Raw genomic sequence first — 20,182 nt, 5'->3', positions numbered from 1 at the left:
ATAGGGGAAAAACTGTACTCACCTCTAAAATGTTTTTTTTTTTAATTCTACAAAATGTAGCTGATGCTAAAACTGAAATTAATTTTCCCTTAGCAAAACAGTTATTAACAAATTCTTAAGCTACCGTGCACTCCGTACAAAAATTCTACTTAAATCTGTTTATCTGCCTCCTAAAAAGTGAAATGAGTATATGCATAGAAGGTGAATGATTCTGCACAGACTCTTACAATAAGAGGAGCTTGATACAATTTACAAATTTGCAAGAGTGTGATTCCTGTCGGGACTGAGAAGTCTGCGTATTTGACGAAGGAGTTAAGTTCCTTGGTAGATATCTGACATTCTTTTTGCTGCTCCTCAAAATCAGAAATAAAAGATTAACTACAATGATTTTTTTTCCTGCTGAGGAAAACAATAAAATCTAGTTAACTCAGCTGACAGTAAGTTTCTGAGTTAAAAGATGGAAGATATTTTAAAAATAACTCAAGGCATCATTTCTTAAAGATCTTTATTCCGTATCAATCCACATACCAACTTTCAAATCAAGAAGCCTCTGTCTGCCAGCATTGTTCAATGTGTAAATATCACCTACCCCACCTGGGCATTCATAAAGATCACAGCTCTCAATCAGATGCTGTGCTGTTCGCTGAATGCCACATTTCCACAAGGGGCTATCTACCATGTCATCTTATAAAGCATTGTTTAGAACTTTTATATATAATATTCAGGCTACTAGCAACTCAGACCATGATCACAGCGTGGGTCTTGGGGAGCTCGGATATTGATCTGTAGGTCTGTAAAAATAAATCTTAAAAATCTGCACAGCTCTTGTATCATATTGTTCCCTAACAGCTCAGTCTAAAATCTTCAAGCCTTTCCTTAGCAGCTCACTGAATAAATGGCTTAGGCTTTCCAGTACTCATGCATACAAATTTAATCAAGAACAAAACTAAAGAACTTTTCATTTTATTTACTTGAATATCTGAGAAAACAGAAGAGTTGTGATTGTAAGTTGTGATTGTAAGATTGTGACATGCAAGTTAAGACCTCAGGAGCCAAAATGTTTGGGTGGGATACCAGCTCTCTTCACCTACTAGATGTGTGACCTCAAACTCTATACCTCAGTTTCTTCATCAGTAAAAGAGAGATATAATACTACCTATGACAAAGAGTTAAAGATTAAATAATATAAAGAGGAAGAGTATCTGATTTTCAGGAAGCTCCCAATAAATGCGAGCTATCATTACTTTATAAACACCAGAGCATAAAACTACACGAGAGTAGAGGTGATTTCTAGATCCCTTTGCAATAATATTCCAAGGATATATGGCTCTTCAAACCTGAACACTTTAAGAATATTGAACTTGACTAAACATCTTTGTCGTCCTGTAGATTACATGTATTGTCAGTGTAACTTACGGGTAGACAGGAATATATTCACAGGGGAAGCTATGATTGGCATTCTAAATAGGTCAACTTCTTTGACTGCAATGTAAGGAAAGAGACCGTAAATCACCAGTTCCACAGGCTACCAGGGAATATTTTCAGTACTCATTATCTTTTCCAATTCTACAGTACAGAAACTATGAATTTTACATATTCAGGATCAGATCTTATAGACATCTTTACTATTTATGATTTATAGGTTTCTCCCTTTTTATGAGAGGGAACAGTTTGTAATGCTCTATAAATCTTAATAGAATTATATACTGAAGAGTGTAAGGTGAAGAAAATTGACCAAAAAAAAAAAATCCTTAAAACCAAACCAATCCATTGAACCCAGTTCTTCCTATTTCCTGCTCCACCTTCCACCAGCCCACCTCTATCCAATCCACCCAGCTCCTTCTATCTCCTGACCACCTCAGGTGAACCCTGACTACCTCAGGTGAACCCTGACTCAGACCTGGACCTAAAACACCTCGAAGTACACATACCTAAGGTGTGATGCTATAATGAAGCCACACTGTTGAGCAGCACACACATCCTAACAGGTCTTTCTATTTTGTGGTAGAGAGTCACAGAAATAAGAGTAAAACAACGTGGTGCTGAGGATGGAGAACATTAGAAACCATACTGTCTTAAAGCCATTTGAAAAACATTCCTTCTCTTCTCTTTCCCCGCCCACATTTTCCAACATACATATTTTTTTAAAATGCAAATAAACATGCCTGCGGTTGTTACCTTAAAGGAGCCTGTCAAACAGAGCCCATCCCAAAGGAACACTGAGCGTCCAAGGCAGAGTTATATATATCCTTTGAAACTTTTTGCTTTTCTACCAGAATCGCCTAAACAAGCAAAACTTCATAAAATTTTTATAAAACTTAGCTAACTTTCCCCCTTCAGAACTTTCAATATACAATTTTCATGTTTTAACCTTCAATAAAAATAAGTACTGTAACTTATAACAAACAAACGGTACAGAGGTGATCACCGGATTTCATACAGGCATGCCTAATAGAAAATTCAATTGTCATTTACTTATACTATTCTTTGGAATCTTCAAGATATTGCCACCCACATCTTCTCTCTCATCCTTTTGGTGCAAAGGAACACGAAAGCAAGGAAGAATATTAAGTAAAATTAATTTAGGAATTGTAATCAAAGGGGTTACAAATGGTAAATGTTTTTAAGGTAGACTAAATACCAGATAAAACATAGTTACATAACGATTTTCCTTAATATATCATACATACAAGGCTAATAAAATCAGAAAACTCGGTCTCAAAGTCGCAAATTGCTTTAAGGACATCTGTTTCAACCATGAAGCAAATTTGCTTCATTGCTCTATTTTTAAATTTGCACCAGCTATACACAGACACACACACACACAACTTCCAGTATCAGAGACCAAATAAACAAAAATGAAAATGGAGATTTTCTTTTAAGGTAAGATTTCAAATTTAAATAAGTGAAGTCTCAAATGTAGTATTTGGATAGCTTGTGTGAAAAACCCTGGTGTGAGTTTTCTGTTTTAATTCTGAGACATCTCTTGGGAATGCTTCGATACACAGACAGAAGAAATCCAGCTGATTAAGCGTTAGACAACCACGTATTAGGTAATGTATGTAACAGTGCAATTCAATTCTCTGAGTCCCTCCACATTACAACAATGGAGATGACACTGCCTGCTTTGTATGCTTCCTAGAACGGTTGAAAGGTAGCAAAATATTTTAAAATACTTTGAAAACAGCAAAGTGCTATACATTCAAAGCATTTTTTGTCATATTCATTCACATGTAAACTGCCCTACATTTTAATCAGCCACAAGTAAGCTCTCCATCTACATTCTACATGCCATTTCTCAGTGTCAGTAAAAGGATCATTGTGAGAGACTGGATAATGGCCTTCCCCAAAGATGTCTATGCCCTAACCAACCAGAACCTGAGAACGTTACCTTACATAGCAACTGAATTTTGCAGATGTGATTCAGTTAAGGATCTTTCGATGGGGAGATTATACTGAATTATCTAGGTGGTTCCAATGTAATCAATCATAAGAGTCCTCATAAGAGGGAGGCAGGAGGGTCAGAGTAAGAGAAGGGGATGTGACAATGGAGTCTGTGTGTGTGTGTGTGTGTGTGTGTGTGTGTGTGTGTATGTGTGTGTGTGTGTGAGAGAGAGAGAGAGAGCACAGGGGGAGGGGGAGTTGAAGATACTACTGCTGCTGGCTTTGAAGATGGAGGGAGAAACCATGAGCCAAGGAGCACAGGAGGCCTCTAGAAGCTAAAAAAGGCAAAGAAACGAATTTTCTCCTAGAGTCTCCAGAAAGAACACAATCGACACCTTGATTTTAAACTTCAACCTCCAAAACCATAAGATAATAAACACATGGGTTGTAAACCACTCACTTTCTGATAAATAGGAAACTAATATGATCATGAAAGCACAACCACCTGTTATCCCAGGACTGATATTCACAATTTTTTTCTGAGGATACACGATAAGTTGTAAAATAATAGCTTTGACCAGTTACTGAATCTGTTTCCCAAGCCCATTTCCCCCAGACTGGTGAGTCCTTTAGGTCCCCTCCACTGGCACAGATAACGGAACACCAGCTGTGTAAGATGGGCCAACTGACAACATGTAGAGATCATCCAGGCCTGTCTCTTTCCCAGCATAGGTATTTGAATCATTCTGGATCTAATATGCTTTTTAAAAAAATTTTCTTGGGGGGAAAAAGTCTTCTTCCACTAGCAGAAATGCTTCTCATTCTAAAACATTTAGAATGAAAAAGTTGTCTAAGATGTAGAATTCTTTCAGCTAAAATTTTTTTTCTTCCTCTGTCTTTAGTAAACATGGAAATTAAGAAATGATACTTATAAGTTTCTTTCAGGTTTTTCTTTCTAAGTTAATGACTACACTTCCATATTCTTTAATATTTTCTTAGAGGTTTTCTAAACCTTTATCTATTTTGGATATTATATTCTGCTATGTTCTGCCTGCCTATGACTTAAAATCTGGACCCTAAAACATGCTGGACCAAATATATTAACCTTTCTTCATAGTGATATACACCATTTGTAAAAGTTGGCTGTGATCGAATAAATAAGATTAGGCAGAGAGGAAGGAGTTCCAATTTAAGCCCTGGTTCTGACACTGCCGTGTGACCTTGAGCAAATCACATAACCTCTCTGGTCTCAGTGACATCATCTATAAAACAAGGAACTTGAACTAAAACACCCAGATACAGTGTCTTAAAAGAGAGGTACAAAGTATTTTGCTAATTCTATTGAGAAAGTAGTCACCTCTGGCAAAAACAATTGATAAGTACTCCTCATTAGCTCCTTCACAAAGATAAAACTAGGGATATTGAGGCTTGTTTGGATTTTAACAATCCTGATTACGGATGTAGCAAGGCTCAGTGTGGGGAAAGCCTGAGGGACACCGCAGGCACACTGAGTGGCACAGATTTCTAGAGGCTAATGGATGAGGAAGGGTGGGGGGAAGCATAGGGGGCACCATGGAGAGCCTGGAACCCCAAGGCAGTGCAGAGCCCCTGAAGGTTCCTGAAAGGCTCTCGTGATCTCTGCAGATTGTGACCGGAGTCCACTAGCATGTGAAATGGACCCCGTGGTGGCCCCTAGCAAGCTGTGCCATTCGTCACCTTCTCCCCAGTGCCCAGACACAAGAACCGGCACTTAATAGTTGCTCACAGTGTGTGTGAGCTGAGTGAAGGAGCCCAAATAGCCTTGCTCGTCTGACCCTTTCCCTGAGGACCCTGTCCTAAGGGTGCCATGCATATTATGCGTGATGGGAATGGTGTCCTTGGAGTTATGAAAACAGCAGCCCTGCCTCCCTTCAGGAGGTCTCAGGGAGCTGGGCTATTGGAGTTTTCTAGACAAGAGGAAATGAAAGCCTGAACTAGTGACAGCCCTGGGAATGGAAAGGAGAAACAGTTGCCAGCATGATTTATTTTAGGGTGGTTTGGGAGATTTGCTGAAATACTCTTGACTAGTCAGAGTCAAATTTTACTTGATTTCTTCCCTATTTTCCTTTAGAGAAATTCAATAATCATCTATTATATAAAATTGGAAGGCTTATTATGTATCTCCTGTTAAGCACAAGTTACTGTTATCATAAACCTCAATCTTCTGTCAAAAACTCATACGATCCCATTTTTCTACCTTTAGGATCTAGTACGTCAGCCCAAATCAAACAACCTACAGCAATATTTTGAGGAACCAAAGAAAAACAACAAAAAGTCCCAAGGAACTCTATGTACCATTTTTTTAAAGGATACCATATACTCAAACTTATAAGCATATTTCTTGAGTCCTATGTCACGGAAACATTTGCTAAAACTGCACTGACCACCTCACCTGTATTTTGATGTTTCTCAAATATAGATTAAATGAACTAACACAAAGCTGAAGTCATTTTGATTACTGAAGAAACATCTGATTCAGATGCTGCATTTTAAAGCTATGCCCCTTCTATTAATATACTTTAAAAAAAAAAACCCTACCACTACAATCTTTTTGGAATTAGATAGCATATACATAAATGAATAAATAAAAATAAAATCCTTCCAATTTTAAACACAGCAGATGATTAGTATTTACAGAAACAGACCAAAAAAATTATTAAGGAGCATGGTACAAATTATGTTTGATACCTAGCATAAAAGTAAAGGGTAGGGCTTCCCTTGTGGCGCAGTGGTTGAGAGTCCGCCTGCCGATGCAGGGGACACGGGTTCGTGCCCCGGTCCGGGAAGATCCCACATGCCGTGGAGCGGCTGGGCCTGTGAGCCATGGCCGCTGGGCCTGTGCGTCCGGAGCCTGTGCTCCGCAACGGGAGAGGCCACAACAGTGAGAGGCCCGCGTACCGGAAAAAAAAAAAAAAAAAAAAGTAAAGGGTAAAGGTAGCTAGCTAAAAAAACCTACACTAGATATATATTTTATATTTAAGTGTATCACCTTGGGTATTAAACATGCTGCTAGCTATCTCTTAATGAGCAACTGAGCTGTCATTTTTAATAACAGACTGACAATTATTATCTATAAGCTGATATTCCCTGAAAAGTCATCTGTGCAATACTTACATTAATACAGTTAAGAATAGAAACTTACAGTTGCATTTATTTTAAAAAGTATTATTTTATAATACTTGGCATAATATTATAGAAAATGACATGAACATATATTTACAATGAAAAATCAACATATTCCAAAATGCACAGACCATTTCAATACACAGCAGAACTTTATACAGAATCTTAATAACGCATCTCAGTTGTTCATTGTTAAAAAAATTTACTTGGTCTGTTGATGTTATATGAGAAAAATATACATAATCAAGATAAAATATAATAAAAAATAAACCAAATACTTGGACCATTCTAATCTTAGTTCCTTCTCAAATCAAAGCAGACATGAGAGTTGAATAGCATAGAAACTCAAATTATCTAACTCATCTAAGTACACAACACCATTAATACGTAATGCAAGGAATTATATAATAGCCTATTGTAATTCATTCATTATAATATTCTAGAAATACTATTTTATTTTCAAATACTATGAAAAAAATTTAAATACCTCTTCCACAAAGCTGTCTTTCTTCTCTAGCATTTCTCGTAAAGTTTGAAGAATTTTAATGCACAATTTTTCTTCTTTCTCCATCAGTTTCTTTGTATGATTGATCAACCTTAAAAGAAAACATTAAACTTTAATAGGACAGTGGTTTCTCTTCAAGCTATATACTAACATCATATACTAGAGGAAAAAAAATCATACTATTATTTGAGAGTATAAAGCAAACCAGATATATGTTGTCAAAGTTTTAAAATTATACTTCAGCTTATAAGCTTTGTATTATAAAACCTTTGTTTTATAGTCAGTTTATCCCAGTGCACATGAATATCTGCAGTATATTACATTTTATTATATTATGTCCTACTATATTATTTTCTATGTACTATATCACATTAACTGTATAGTAGAGTAGCAGTACACAACTTTGGAACCTTAGCATTAATGGGCTGCTTTCCAGTTTCCATTAATAATAATTGCTATTTTTCACTGCTAGGGCTTGGTAGAAACAGGCAGTTTTTGTGAGTAGAATAATAAAAAAAAAAAAGTAACATCAACACAGTCTACCCATTGACTATTTTTGCTATAATTTGGGCAAAGACTCTAATTAATTTTACAGTGGTGACTTCTGCACTGGTGCTCTGTCAAGAGAAAAGTTTGCAGATCACAGTTCTATAACTCTTCAAAAATTCAGAATCAAGTAAGACGTTCAGAATCCGAATTTACAGCTTAGCACATATAGCTCATGTTGTTAAAAAGCTGGTTCTCAAAATGACCCTGTGAGATGTGTCCTCCTAGAAAAACAAAACGATGTAGAATATAATGGAATGATCTGATTTCAGTGACTTAACAGGAGTCCTGAGGGTCAGAGCCCTGAGGAAAAGTGAGCTTTCACTAGATAATGGCCAGTAGTGCTTATCAGCTCTCAGGGTGAGGTATGAGGACTTCCCCTGCATTTTCTCCATTCATCCTCACAGCAAGCTAATGTCATAGTTTCTATTATCAGGCTAATTTTGCTAATGAGAAAACAGAGCCCCAAAGAGATAAAGTAACTTGCCTCTGGTTACACAGTTGTTCAGTGGTGGGTTCTGGAAATAGACCCCGGGACCATCTGACTTCAGAGCCAAAGTTCTGAAGCACCACTTTGTGGAGACAAGACAGTTCACTGATGAAGAGTCCTGACACACAGTAGGTTGTACACAGCTGCCTCTTATGTGACACGGTAAGTGCTATAGCAGAGGCAGTGGCAAATGCCATAAACTGGACAAAGAAACAGTTATATTTTGTTGGGGGAGCTGCTTAGGGCTGATCAGAGAAGGTTTCGGTGACAAGGTAACACTTAACTATACAGATTTCACCTGGCAGGGAAGAGTGGAGAGAAAAGGCATCCTTGCAAAGGAAATGAACAAAGGGCAGATGCAGAAAGCTGATGGCACGTCCAGGAAATAAGTACTCCAACTGCCAGCTGACACTTAAAGACATGGAAGAGGAGAGTGTAAGAGGTGCAGTCTGAAAAGAAGGATCTGGGAATATCATGCTAAAGAGTCTGGAATTTACTCTGTAGAAAATAGGGAACCACTGTGTTAAAGGACTTGTATGACCCTGCCTACCTGTGACAAAGATACGTCAGATGGAGGTGGGAACAAGGGCACAGAAGAGTGACAACAAGCAAGAGATGAACAGGGCATGTGATGGGGTAAGGATACCAAAAGCAATATTGAAACAAAATAGCCAAGACCTGGCAAACGATGACATACAGAAAGTGGAAGAAGAGAGGGAAGGGAGACCACAGATGCCTGAAATGGGTGAGTTGGGTCAGTAGATGGACAATGATACTTTTAAATGACACCTATTTCACACTGTGAAGGAATAGTGATTTCCTTTTAGACATGTTACATCTGGGCAGGGTGCTATATGTCTATGTGGTCAGGCACAATAATTGTTCTAAAGTTCTCCTGACAAGAAAAAAAACAACCTGCCTCTCTAAAACTTCAGCTATTTAGTCTTTTTTTCCCACATGATATAGTCTTTAAAGATATGAAAATCATTTGATGGACACTGTAAATTTTTTTTGATTTTTTTTCTCTCTTAGGCTATTTCCATTTTCTTTAACTTTTCTTTAGATAAAATATTTAATTCACTAACCATCTGAAAATATCAGTGGGAATGAATGAACACTTGCTCGGGATTTATACAGGTATTCGTCTATCATATAATATTTGGTTGAGTTAGATCAGGTGACTTTCAAGTACTTTTTTCTATGAACCCCACCATGCAAATACATGTATGTGAGTGTATTTGTAAAACTAATGCAAAAGTTACCTTGACTCTATAAGATGCACTCTGATATTCTGTATTCTTTCCTAATTCATTTTTTAAAATTAACAGTTGCCTCTTCTCCACAAGTCACATACCACAGTTTGGGAAACACTGAGCTTCTTCCTTCATAAGAGAGGAGTGAGTGCTGATATGAATGAACTATAAGCAGCCACCATAAAAGCTAACACCCGGGCTTCCCTGGTGGCTCAGTGGTTGAGAATCTGCCTGCTAATGCAGGGGACACGGGTTCGAGCCCTGGTCTGGGAAGATCCCACATGCAGCGGAGCAACTAGGCCCGTGAGCCACACTACTGAGCCTGCGCGTCTGGAGCCTGTGCTCCGTGACAAGAGAGGCCGCGATAGTGAGAGGCCCACACACAGAAATGAAGACCCAACACAGCCTTAAATAAATAAATAAATAAATAAATAGCCAAGCTTTTGAAGCCCTTTAAAAAAAAAAAAAAAAGCTAACACCCACAATGACCTCTTCTCTTCTCTCTTACTCTATGTGAAATCTGGTCCTTTCCTGGGGTTTAGCCCTCACATCTCCTGCAGACCCACCTGACTCAACAAGTTCCAGGAATTAAATTCATTTGAGGAAGTCAGGAGACCCACTTAAGGTCTACAGCAATTAATGAAGTTGGACTCTAATTTTAATAGATATCTTTGCAAATAAAACTCTTGGTTCTTCCCAGAATTAAGGAAGGAGTAAGTAAACAGATATCCCTGAGCCTCTGGCCATACTACAATCACACACATACAACAGAACAAAAATCTTTTCTCTAACCACTACACTATGTGTGACATCCTCTTCCTCCACCTGGGTGTAGGGCCTGTGATATATTCCCGTTATCATATCACTCTGCTTCTGTACTTTGAATTTACCTAATATTTCAACAGATTTGCTTCATCTTCAGCACAGGTCAATATTTTCTTGATATTCTGAGTTACTTTATATTACCTTCTTATAGACCTATATCTTTAAGTTCTAGACGAATGCTGTCCAACAGAACTTTTTCTGTGATAATTAAAATATCCTGTATCTGTGCTGCCTTAGTTGTTGGCCACTAGCTACATATGGCTATTGAGTACTTAAAATGTGGCAAATGTAACTGAGGAACTAAATATTTTATTTTTATTGTAATTAATTTAAACTTTCATTTAAGTAGCCATGGATAGTTAGTAGCTACTGTATTGACACTCTAATTCTTGACACTCAATCAGCAAACTCTTGTCTAAAGGGCCAAACAGTAAATATTAATAGTTTAGGCTCTGTAGACCATGCAGACTAGGCAACTAGTGGGTTCTTCTACAATAGTATGAAAGCAGCCATAGATGACAATATGTAAATAAATGTGTGTAGCTGTGTTTCAACAAAACTTTATTTGCAAAAATGATCAATGACCTGTGAGCCAGAGTTTGCCAATCACTTGTCTAAACTATCAAGTCTCTGGGATATAGCTATAGTATCATATGAATATACTGGAGTTAGAATTCTCAGGCTTATTACCCACTTTTTAACCTATATTCTATACATTGATACCTATTCATGGGAGGTTAAGTATATTTGTCAAAGACCCTATTTTTATACTAGGCAATATCTCTACTTAATTTTTTTTCCCAATGGCTTCCACCATCATCAGTTTTGCAGACACTCCGGACCTCTTCATTTAAAAATTCTTATTAGAAGACTGGCCAATGTCCAGACAAACCCATTCTTCCCAGGTCCCTTAAGGTATAGTGATCAAAAGCCAAGAATCCGTGACTCTGGCCATAATATAGAAACCCACCTATTCTTCAACATGACCCCCGCAGTCAGTTCTTTGCACCCCATACCTTGTTTTCTCTCCCCGAATCCCAGCTTTAACTGGTAAAAGAAAGAACATATTTCTTGTGTCTCCACAACCTTCAATTTCTCCCTCAGTATGTCAGTAGAGGAGGTTTTGAGACCACTTCAGTTGTATCCTCAAGGGCACAGGAAGAGGCTGTGATGGATAATGGTCAAGAGGGTTGGAAGCCTCTTCTGACTCTCCATCCAGATACTCTCCCCAAGGTGACCAAGCACCTCTGACTGGCCATCGTGAGTCTACATGTGATTACTTGCACAAAGCACTCAGCCAAGGGTCCTCAACATTAAGATCTGTCTTTTCTTTCTGGAGCTACTTAAATACTTTTTCTCACAACTGCTTTTATTTCCTTAAGAATGGTTCCTTTACCATTAAAATGAAAATATGCTACGATTAACACATCTACTCTAATAGACCTGACAATACCACAAAAATGCTGAGAGAAATATGTAAATGAGAAAGCTACAGATGAGGATCATCAAGGCAGCATGGGAGGTGCTGGGTGGAGACTTAACAGCTCTTCCCGGAAGCATGCCTGGGCCTCAGCTTTCTCATCTCTAAAATGAGGCTCAGCCTCGCAGAGCATTTGTGCAGATTAGATAACACAGGTAAGCACGCACAGGATAACAATGCACATAGGAAGGCCTCGATAAATGCTACTACCCTTTCCTTCCTCTCTCTGTTAATGAAAATCAGTGACTTTAAACAGGAATCTTTTAAAGGTTCATACCGTACAGTTATAGAAAGGAATCAGAACCAAGATACTCTTTTATGTGATATTTTGTGCCCAATAATGACATTTCATTTTCAGCAAATATTAATAAATATAAGTTTGAACGTCACCAAAACAGAATTTCTGTTGAATCAGACTAATTTTTTGGAGGTATATTTTAACACGGATTTTAGACCTTTTACATGCTCTGCGAACTATCATCAGGCATCAGCAGAGTAAAAAGCAGGGGCGTCAGAGGCCATCTCTGTGTAGCAGCACCTGCAGCATCTCAGGCTGTACGCACTTACTTGGACATGAAAGCACCACATCTTATTCTTGCATCACTTCCCTCAGGAAACAGTAGCTCTGGACTGTACAGCACATCAACCAACACAGAGAATTCAGCCTGCATCATCGGGCTGAACTGTTGCTCCAAGGACGCCACTACATCCTAAGGAATAAAGCACAAGAGAAACCATGTAAAGGCCTAACTCAGATTTCATCCTTTGAAGATAGGGCAACCTTAAGAATACTAACCAGGAATGAGATGTGGGAATTTCAGAGAAGAGGCGCCCTACTTCCCACGGCACCAAATGTCTGTGCTTTAAGTATAGGCTGGTTTTCTGTATGAAAACTGTTTGAGTCTCCTTTTGCATTTATACTAGAAGGGAGGGGTGGGTAGCTATATGATTTCTAAGGATATACAGACAAGATGAAAAGTCAGTAAAGCCACTGTTACCAGCACTGCAGTGTTTAAGATCGCAATAGAGACGATGCAGGTATTCATCAAATTGGGGTATGCTCAGCAAACAGCTAAAAAAGACATCATATATGTCATTGGTCATCTGGAACTAACCATTTCTTCCAATGGGAAAATTCCTTGACATATTATCTGAAGCGTTAGTAGTACTATACAAGGGTTCAGTGGCACTTAATAGTATTTCAAATTATATATATATTTTTTTGTGGTACGCGGGCCTCTCACTGTTGTGGCCTTTCCCGTTGCGGAGCACAGGCTCCGGACGCGCAGGCTCAGCGGCCATGGCTCACGGACCCAGCCGCTCCGCGGCATGTGGGATCTTCCCGGACCGGGGCATGAACCCGTGTCCCCTGCATCGGCAGGTGGACTCCCAACCACTGCGCCACCAGGGAAGCCCTCAAATTATATTTTTTGATAGACACTATTGGTCACTTGCCAATAGCCTTTCCTCATCCTCTTCCTTGCTAACAGAATCTCCATTTTATTTCTCAGTCAGGTAACAACATTCTCAGGGAGATGAGCTCCCTCAGCCTAAAGACAAGATTGATTAGTTTAAGCCAGTCATGGTCATTCCATTTCCCCTGCCAGTAACTGACTAGGAATGATTATGTGACATAGTCCTGGCCAATAAGACATCTGGTGAAGTCTGCTGAGTGTGGGGCTGTGTATAGGGGGAGGACGGGGCAGATTCTTTAGGAACCACCTATGATAGTAGTATCTACAGTATACTTGATACTATAGTATACTTGAGATAGTAGCTATCTCAAGACAGCTCGAGAGTGTGAAAATCCAAAATACGAGGCAGCCCTCTTATGACCTTTGGAGACCAGCCTTAAGCTGAAAGGCAACAGACCAAAGGTGTTAAGGCCTGGACCTATCAAGCAACTGAACTAAACACCTCAGGAAGAGCCCCAAATCCAGATTCCTTGCTATGCAAAAGATATATTTTTTATTGTTTAAGCTACTTTTAGCTGAATATTGTGTTAATTATAGCTGAAAGCATCTGACATGTTTCTAAAACGGACTATAAGCAATGATAATTTACTGAACATTTTTTAATGATTAAAGCATCCCCTCTGTTTTAAAGATAACTAAGTTAGAAAATAAACCAAAAAAACTCGCATAAAGCAATACTTTATTCACCCATACCTGTGGCATATTTTGTTAAGCAGAAGACTGACTGCCAATTGCTTATTGTTACTCTCAGCTATAGCAACATGCTTTTTTTTTTTTTTTTTTTTTTAATTTGTTTGGTTGCACCAGGTCTTAGTTGCGGCAGGCGGGCTCCTTAGTTGTGGCATGCAAACTCTTAGTTTTGGCATGCACGTGGAATCTAGTTCCCTGACCAGGTATTGAACCCAGGCCCCCTGCATTGGGAGCACAGAGTCTTAACCACTGTGCCACCAGGGAAGTCTCACAACATGTGTTTTTATGTTATTTTCTTCCTGGTAGTCTCTTGATTTCTTATGGCTAGATCTCAGGGGTTAAGTTGTTTAACTCTTTCCTCTCTTTGTAGCAAAAGTGATGATTTCTACTTCAATTACTCTAAATAAGCTTTCTGAGAAATTCCTCATGACAGCTAAGAGAGACTACTAGAGAGGAAATCACATAAATGGGAAACTAGATATTATACAAAGGTGGGAAAAGAATATGCTTATCCAATGTGACCATATTTAATAAAACATCACTAACACATACCTATCTTTCAGATTACCTCTCTTCTTCCTTTCATTTACTAAACAAATTGTGCCCAGGCTTCTATGATGTGAATTCTGTCTTTATCTCCTATTTTGATCATGGGCCAACTATGCGATCTCTGATTCATTATTTCTCCACGTGAAAACCCAGGATAATGATACTAGCAATTACAGGGGATTAAAAGTAAATACATAACACAGCCTCTACAATGTCTTATAATAACCTATAATGGAAAAGAATCTGAAAAAGAATCATCGTTGAACACCTGAAGCTAACACAACATTGTAAATTAACTATACTTCAATTTTTTTTAATGGTTAAAAAAAACCAGGCTCTAACACGTACTGACCACTTAGTATTCATGAATAAATGTTAGTAATTATTGAGTACCAGTTAGATGCAATCATCACCCTGTTGCCAGACCTAGTGGTTCCTTTTCTGACCTCATATCACCCAACCACTGCTAAGCATCTTACACACTTGTCCCGACTCTGTCAAACACCTTCTGTGCTTGGCTTCTGTAACATCGCACTCACCTTATTTTCCACCTATGTCCTGACCACTCCTTTACCAGCTCCTGGTAGCTCCTGGTCCTTTTTCTTCTATATCTACAGTTTCTCACGAGGAATCTCACGCAATTCCATGGTTTTAATATCATACGTATGCTGAAAATCCCCACATTTCTATTTCCTGTATGGACATCTTTCCAAACCACTTCAGACTCATATATCCAGCAGCCTATTTGACACACTCACAGAGATACTGACATAGACATCCAACACTTAAAATTCTCCATATAGAACGCCTGATTCCAACTCTCCCATTCTTCCCTATCTTAGCAAATGATCCAATCATATCATACCCAGGCTCATCCTTGATTTCTCTTTCCAACATCCCACATCTCATCCATCCATCCACCAAGTCCCATTGGCCCTAGGGGACCAACTATACCCAAAGTTCATCTACTTATCTTTATTGCTACTGCTATCCCCTTAAGCCAAGCCACCAACACCTTTTGCCTGAATTAATACAATAACTACCTAACTAGACTCACTGCTTCCATGTCTGGACCCTATAATCCATTCACCATTCAAAATCCACAGTGTTTTTTAAAAGGTAAACCAAGTCATGCCTATACTCTGCTAAAAATCTCCAATGATTTTCCATCACATTTAGAATAAATCCAAATGCTTTACCATGGAAGTCTCTACATGGTTTGGCTCCTTATTTCATAATACTCTCTTCCTTTGCTCACTCCTGCCCCAATGGGTTTCTCTTGCTTCTTCAAACCCACATCCACGTTCCTGCCTTAACATCTTTGCATTTACTCTTTCCTCCCCATAAAGCTCTCTATCCTCCTATCTTTGAATAGATTATTCCTCTTCATTATTTGGGTCTCAACTCACTGTCTCCTTAATAGAGAAGAGCTCCCTCACTGCAGGATCACTCTCCCAGTGATTCTCCATCATATTGTTATACTGATTTATTTTATTCATAGCAGTTTTAATTCTCTAATATCCTATCATTTACTTAATGCATCAGAACGCATTTTCTATGAGGGCACAGACCTCATGGTTCTATCTCCAGTACTTAACACAGTGGCTGGAACGGAGTTTTCATCAAATATATGTTTATCCAGTGAATGCCCATAACTGTGCTAAAAAGAAGTTTAAAGTATGCCCTCTTTACTTCTCCCCTGAAATGTCTACCCCTCTGGCTCTCATGAACCTGACTTCCCTCCTTTCTGACGGTATCTTTTTTTTCTCATTTATTTGGCCATTCTGCCACTTCTGGCCGCTCACAAAATGTTCTTTGTTTTTCCTATCACTATACTCTCTATTTCAGCAATACCAACCACTATCCTCACTCCAGCTATTATCTCCAAATATTAACTTACCTTCCAATACATTCAGTAGCCTATAAACCTAATTCACTGTATGTTTAATGATCATAGCCAACATCCTTTTACTGGATTCTCTCCTTCCCTCTTACAATGAAGAGTCTATAACATCACCTAGTCTCCAATCAGCAGTGCCTCTTAAACACCCCTCATGTCCCCTCTCTATCTCCATCCAAAAACCACCAGGTCTGTTCACCCTGCCTTCATTATTGTATATAACACCTATTTTTTCATTTCATTGATACCACCACCTGGCTGATATTTTTAGTAATTTCTTATTAATCTGCCTTCCTCTAGTCTGTTCCTGATATTTCTATCCTGCAAACCAATAACTGCTTACTCATTTATAATGACATTTTCCTCAAAACATTTAATGACTTATAAACTTTAAGTTTTCAGACTGAGTCTAACTTGTTTTTTTTTTTTTTTTCCTTTGGCTTTGCCACGTGGCATGCAGGATCTTAGTTCCCCAACCAGGAATCAAACCTGTGCCCCTGTGGCCCCTGCAGTGGAAGCACGGAATCTTAACCACTGGACCACCAGGGAAGTCCCTAACTTGTCTTTATAATCACGTATAACACTCATCTATCAAAACTCTGAACCTTCACCATTTAATCTACTCATTACCTCTTACAATATTTATTCCAGTTCATGTCTTGACCATTCTCCATGCCAAGAACTTTCCTCAAGCCATACCCCAGTTCATCCCATGAAATCTTCCACTAATTATGTGAGAGGGAAGAGATCTGTTATGGGCTGAATTGTGTTCCTCTCAAAACTCATATGATAAAGCCCTAACCCTGGTACTTCAATGTGACTATATTTGGAGTTAGGGCCTTTAAAGGGGTAATTCAGTTAAAATGAATTCATATGGATGGTCTCTAGTCCAAAATGCCTGGTGTCCTTATAAGAAGAGATTAGGGCACAGATGTGCATATGCACAGAGGAAAGACCATATGAGGACACAGTGACAAGTAGGCCATCTGCAAGCCAAGGAGAGAAGCCTCAGAAGAAAACAACCTGCTAACACCTTGATCTTGAATTTCTAGCTCCAGAACTGTGAGAAAATAAATTTCTGTTGGTTAAACCACCCAGTCTGTGGTATTTTGTGATGGCAGTCCAAGCAGACTAATACAATGTCTCTCTTTACTCAGTGTCCCAGAATGTCCCGGCCAAAAACAGGAGTGGGATACTATGCAAATAATTTGGGAGTAAAGGTGCTCACACCATTCTCACCAAAGGAGTATAAAAGGATACTTAGAGATGAATTGAAGCAAGGTTGTGAATATTTATTACATGAGTCTTCACAGTAAATTATTTTACCTAATGTATTGAAGTTATTAAGACCCATTACTCTATCAGAGCACATTAAATAATACATACTCACCAAAAACAACTCAACACAACTTCTACCTAGAAGCTATGCTTTTTAAAAGGGTGGTGTTCGTAGGACATTGTAAAGCAAACTAGAATTTGATATTTTTAACCATATTTTATTTATGTGACTACATATATTAAAAATTATAATTTAGAAAATATTAATGCCATTTCAGGCTCTTATTGTACCTGTAACTTTTCAATAATATTTCTATAATCCCAAGAAGGCCCTCCAAGAGCTTCCTTAAAGCGTGGTCCAGAGCGAGCTGATAGTCTCCAACCCATGGCCGCTCTCTGTACCATATTGGAATGACTCTTCATAAAAAGAGTATTAACTTGGCCGTCCAAATCCACTGGAATGGCAATTCCACGATTCTTTGCTGAAAAAGAAAGATTTAAAATATTTTCCTCTTTATTTGACTAAAGCTACTTGCATGCTATCAAAATAATTTTATAAAGATAGAACAAATAAAAAAGAAAAAATAAATAAATTCTGGGATGTAATGTAAAGCATATAGTTAGCCATAGTGTATTATATATTTGAAAGTTACTAAGAGAATAGATCTTAAATGTTCTCATCACAAGAAAAAAATTGTAACTATGTGAGAAGATGATTGTTAACTAAATTTATTGTAGTAATCATTTCACAATATATACATATATCAATGACAATATTATATGTCAATTATATCTCAATAAAATTGGGGAAAAAAGAAAATGCCAAACCTTCAAATTCTGTCAAATTATTTTACATAACTGCAAAAGTTCTTAACTTGAAAGTATCTCAATTCTTAAGACCAATTATTAAAGTGGGCTCATTAAACATTCAAGAATTTATGTGATTTCTTGATGGTTAATGTTTGAAACGCACTTTACACAGCACCAATATAGCAAAACACTGTGTACCAACCATGTAAATTTGTACCTTCCAAGATGCAAAGGAAAATTAAAAAGCAGACAGAAGACACAGGATAAAATCCTGCCAGTCCATTTTATTAATATAATTCACGTGTATGTGTCTGTGCACAAACATGCACAAATGCACAAAACTGCATGTGGTAAAACATCTGAGAGAAGAAATAAAAAATTGACAAGTATAAAAAATCTGCACTGGAAGACAGTACACAGTACATGTCTTTCTTTCTTCCCAGGATCCACTGAAATTTATATTTTAATACACTTATATCACAATACTGAAAAATAAGAATGCTTGCCATAAGGAAAACAGAAATGTTGAGGCATTTCTGCAAGCAGAATGAAGATGGGATTTGTCCATCAGAGAAAGAAGAAAGAATAAATTGCTCTACAAGAGATTAGAGTTAGAACAGGCTTTCCTAGGTTCCCAGACAAACACAAAGTGGTCACAGGGGATGGGAAAGTCATCTGGCAACTCAAGAAGGAATAGCATCTGAATATCTGGGAAGTGAAGGCCTTCATCCCTCTGACTAGCATAAACAGAGCAGCTGGCAGCAGAGGCTTTTACCCAGAGGAGAAAGTTAAAGACATGCAGAAATGTTCTCTCAACAAACATGAATACCTGCCTGGAGAGAATGCCAAATGAAGGGGTTAAGAATTGACAGAGAAGCAGAACAGAGCTTGAAGAAACTGCAAAGTCCTCATCAAATAAGCAGTAGCACAGCGGGGAGAGAGAAGGCAGCTCAAAGAAGAGAAAATATACAAAAGATCCCAAGCCCTGACGAAAGCCCTCCTTAGTTTAACACTTGTTAGTATTCCCAGCTTGCCTTCTGCTTCACACACACACACACACACACACACACACACACTCCAAGAAAGCCTGTGTATCATTTATTCAGCCCCTCACCCAGAACTCAGGGTAAGCCCTGTCATTTACATGAGAAAGCTAGTAGAGAAACAGAGCCTCAAAACTGCAGTGGAAGCCCGCGCCAGTCATTATAGGTCTTTATGACACGCCACCAAGAATCACAGGGAAAACCAAGAACATTAAGAATAACTAGCCCCAGTGAAAACAAATGATTTAGGGAAGCACAAAAAATATTTAAATAATTGTAATTATTGTCCTCAGAAAATGTGAGCATATAGTGCTTCCAAAACATTAGGAAAAAAAAAAAAAAAGAAAGAAATCTTGGAAATTAAAATATGATTGTGTAAATGAACATTTCAAAATTGGCTGAAAAAGAAAAAAATAGGAATAAGGACCAAGCTGATAATCTGGAAAAGTTAAGGAATCTTGTAGAGCATAAGAGTCAAAGGGGGGACTTGCCTGGTGGTGCAGTGGTAAAGAGTCCGCCTGCAAATGCAGGGGACTGGGGTTCGAACCCTGGTCTGGGAGGATCCCACATGCCACAGAGCAACTAAGTCCGTGCGCCACAGCTGCTGGGCCTGCGCTCTAGAGCCGGTGAGCCACAACTACTGAGCCCGTGTGCCACAACTACTGAAGTCTGCGTGCCTAGAGCCCATGCTCCGCAACAAAGAGAAGCCACCGTAATGAGAAGCCCACGCACAGCTATGAAGAGACGATCCCACTCGCTGCAACTAGAGAAAGCCCACACGCAGCAACAAGG

General features: G+C 38.5%; 1 protein-coding gene across 2 annotated transcripts in view; it reads right to left on the bottom strand.

Moving 5' to 3' along the window:
- Positions 1–20,182, bottom strand: part of ITPR2 (inositol 1,4,5-trisphosphate receptor type 2) — a gene marked incomplete at its 3' end in the record, with an annotated part of 533,638 nt that overhangs the window by 214,139 nt on the left and 299,317 nt on the right. For both annotated transcript variants that reach the window (XM_079715959.1, XM_079715960.1), the window contains exons 35-37: positions 17,829–18,019; positions 12,213–12,355; positions 7,034–7,142 (exon numbers count right to left, since the gene is read on the bottom strand). In XM_079715959.1, the coding sequence (XP_079572085.1) occupies positions 7,034–7,142; positions 12,213–12,355; positions 17,829–18,019 (443 nt within the window). The remainder of the gene's footprint in view (positions 1–7,033; positions 7,143–12,212; positions 12,356–17,828; positions 18,020–20,182) is intronic.

Source organism: Hyperoodon ampullatus, assembly GCF_949752795.1.
Source record: "Hyperoodon ampullatus genome assembly, chromosome: 11".
NCBI classification, from domain to species: domain Eukaryota; kingdom Metazoa; phylum Chordata; class Mammalia; order Artiodactyla; family Ziphiidae; genus Hyperoodon; species Hyperoodon ampullatus.
Note: the sequence above shows the minus strand (reverse complement) of the source record. Positions and strands in the feature narration are given on the sequence as shown.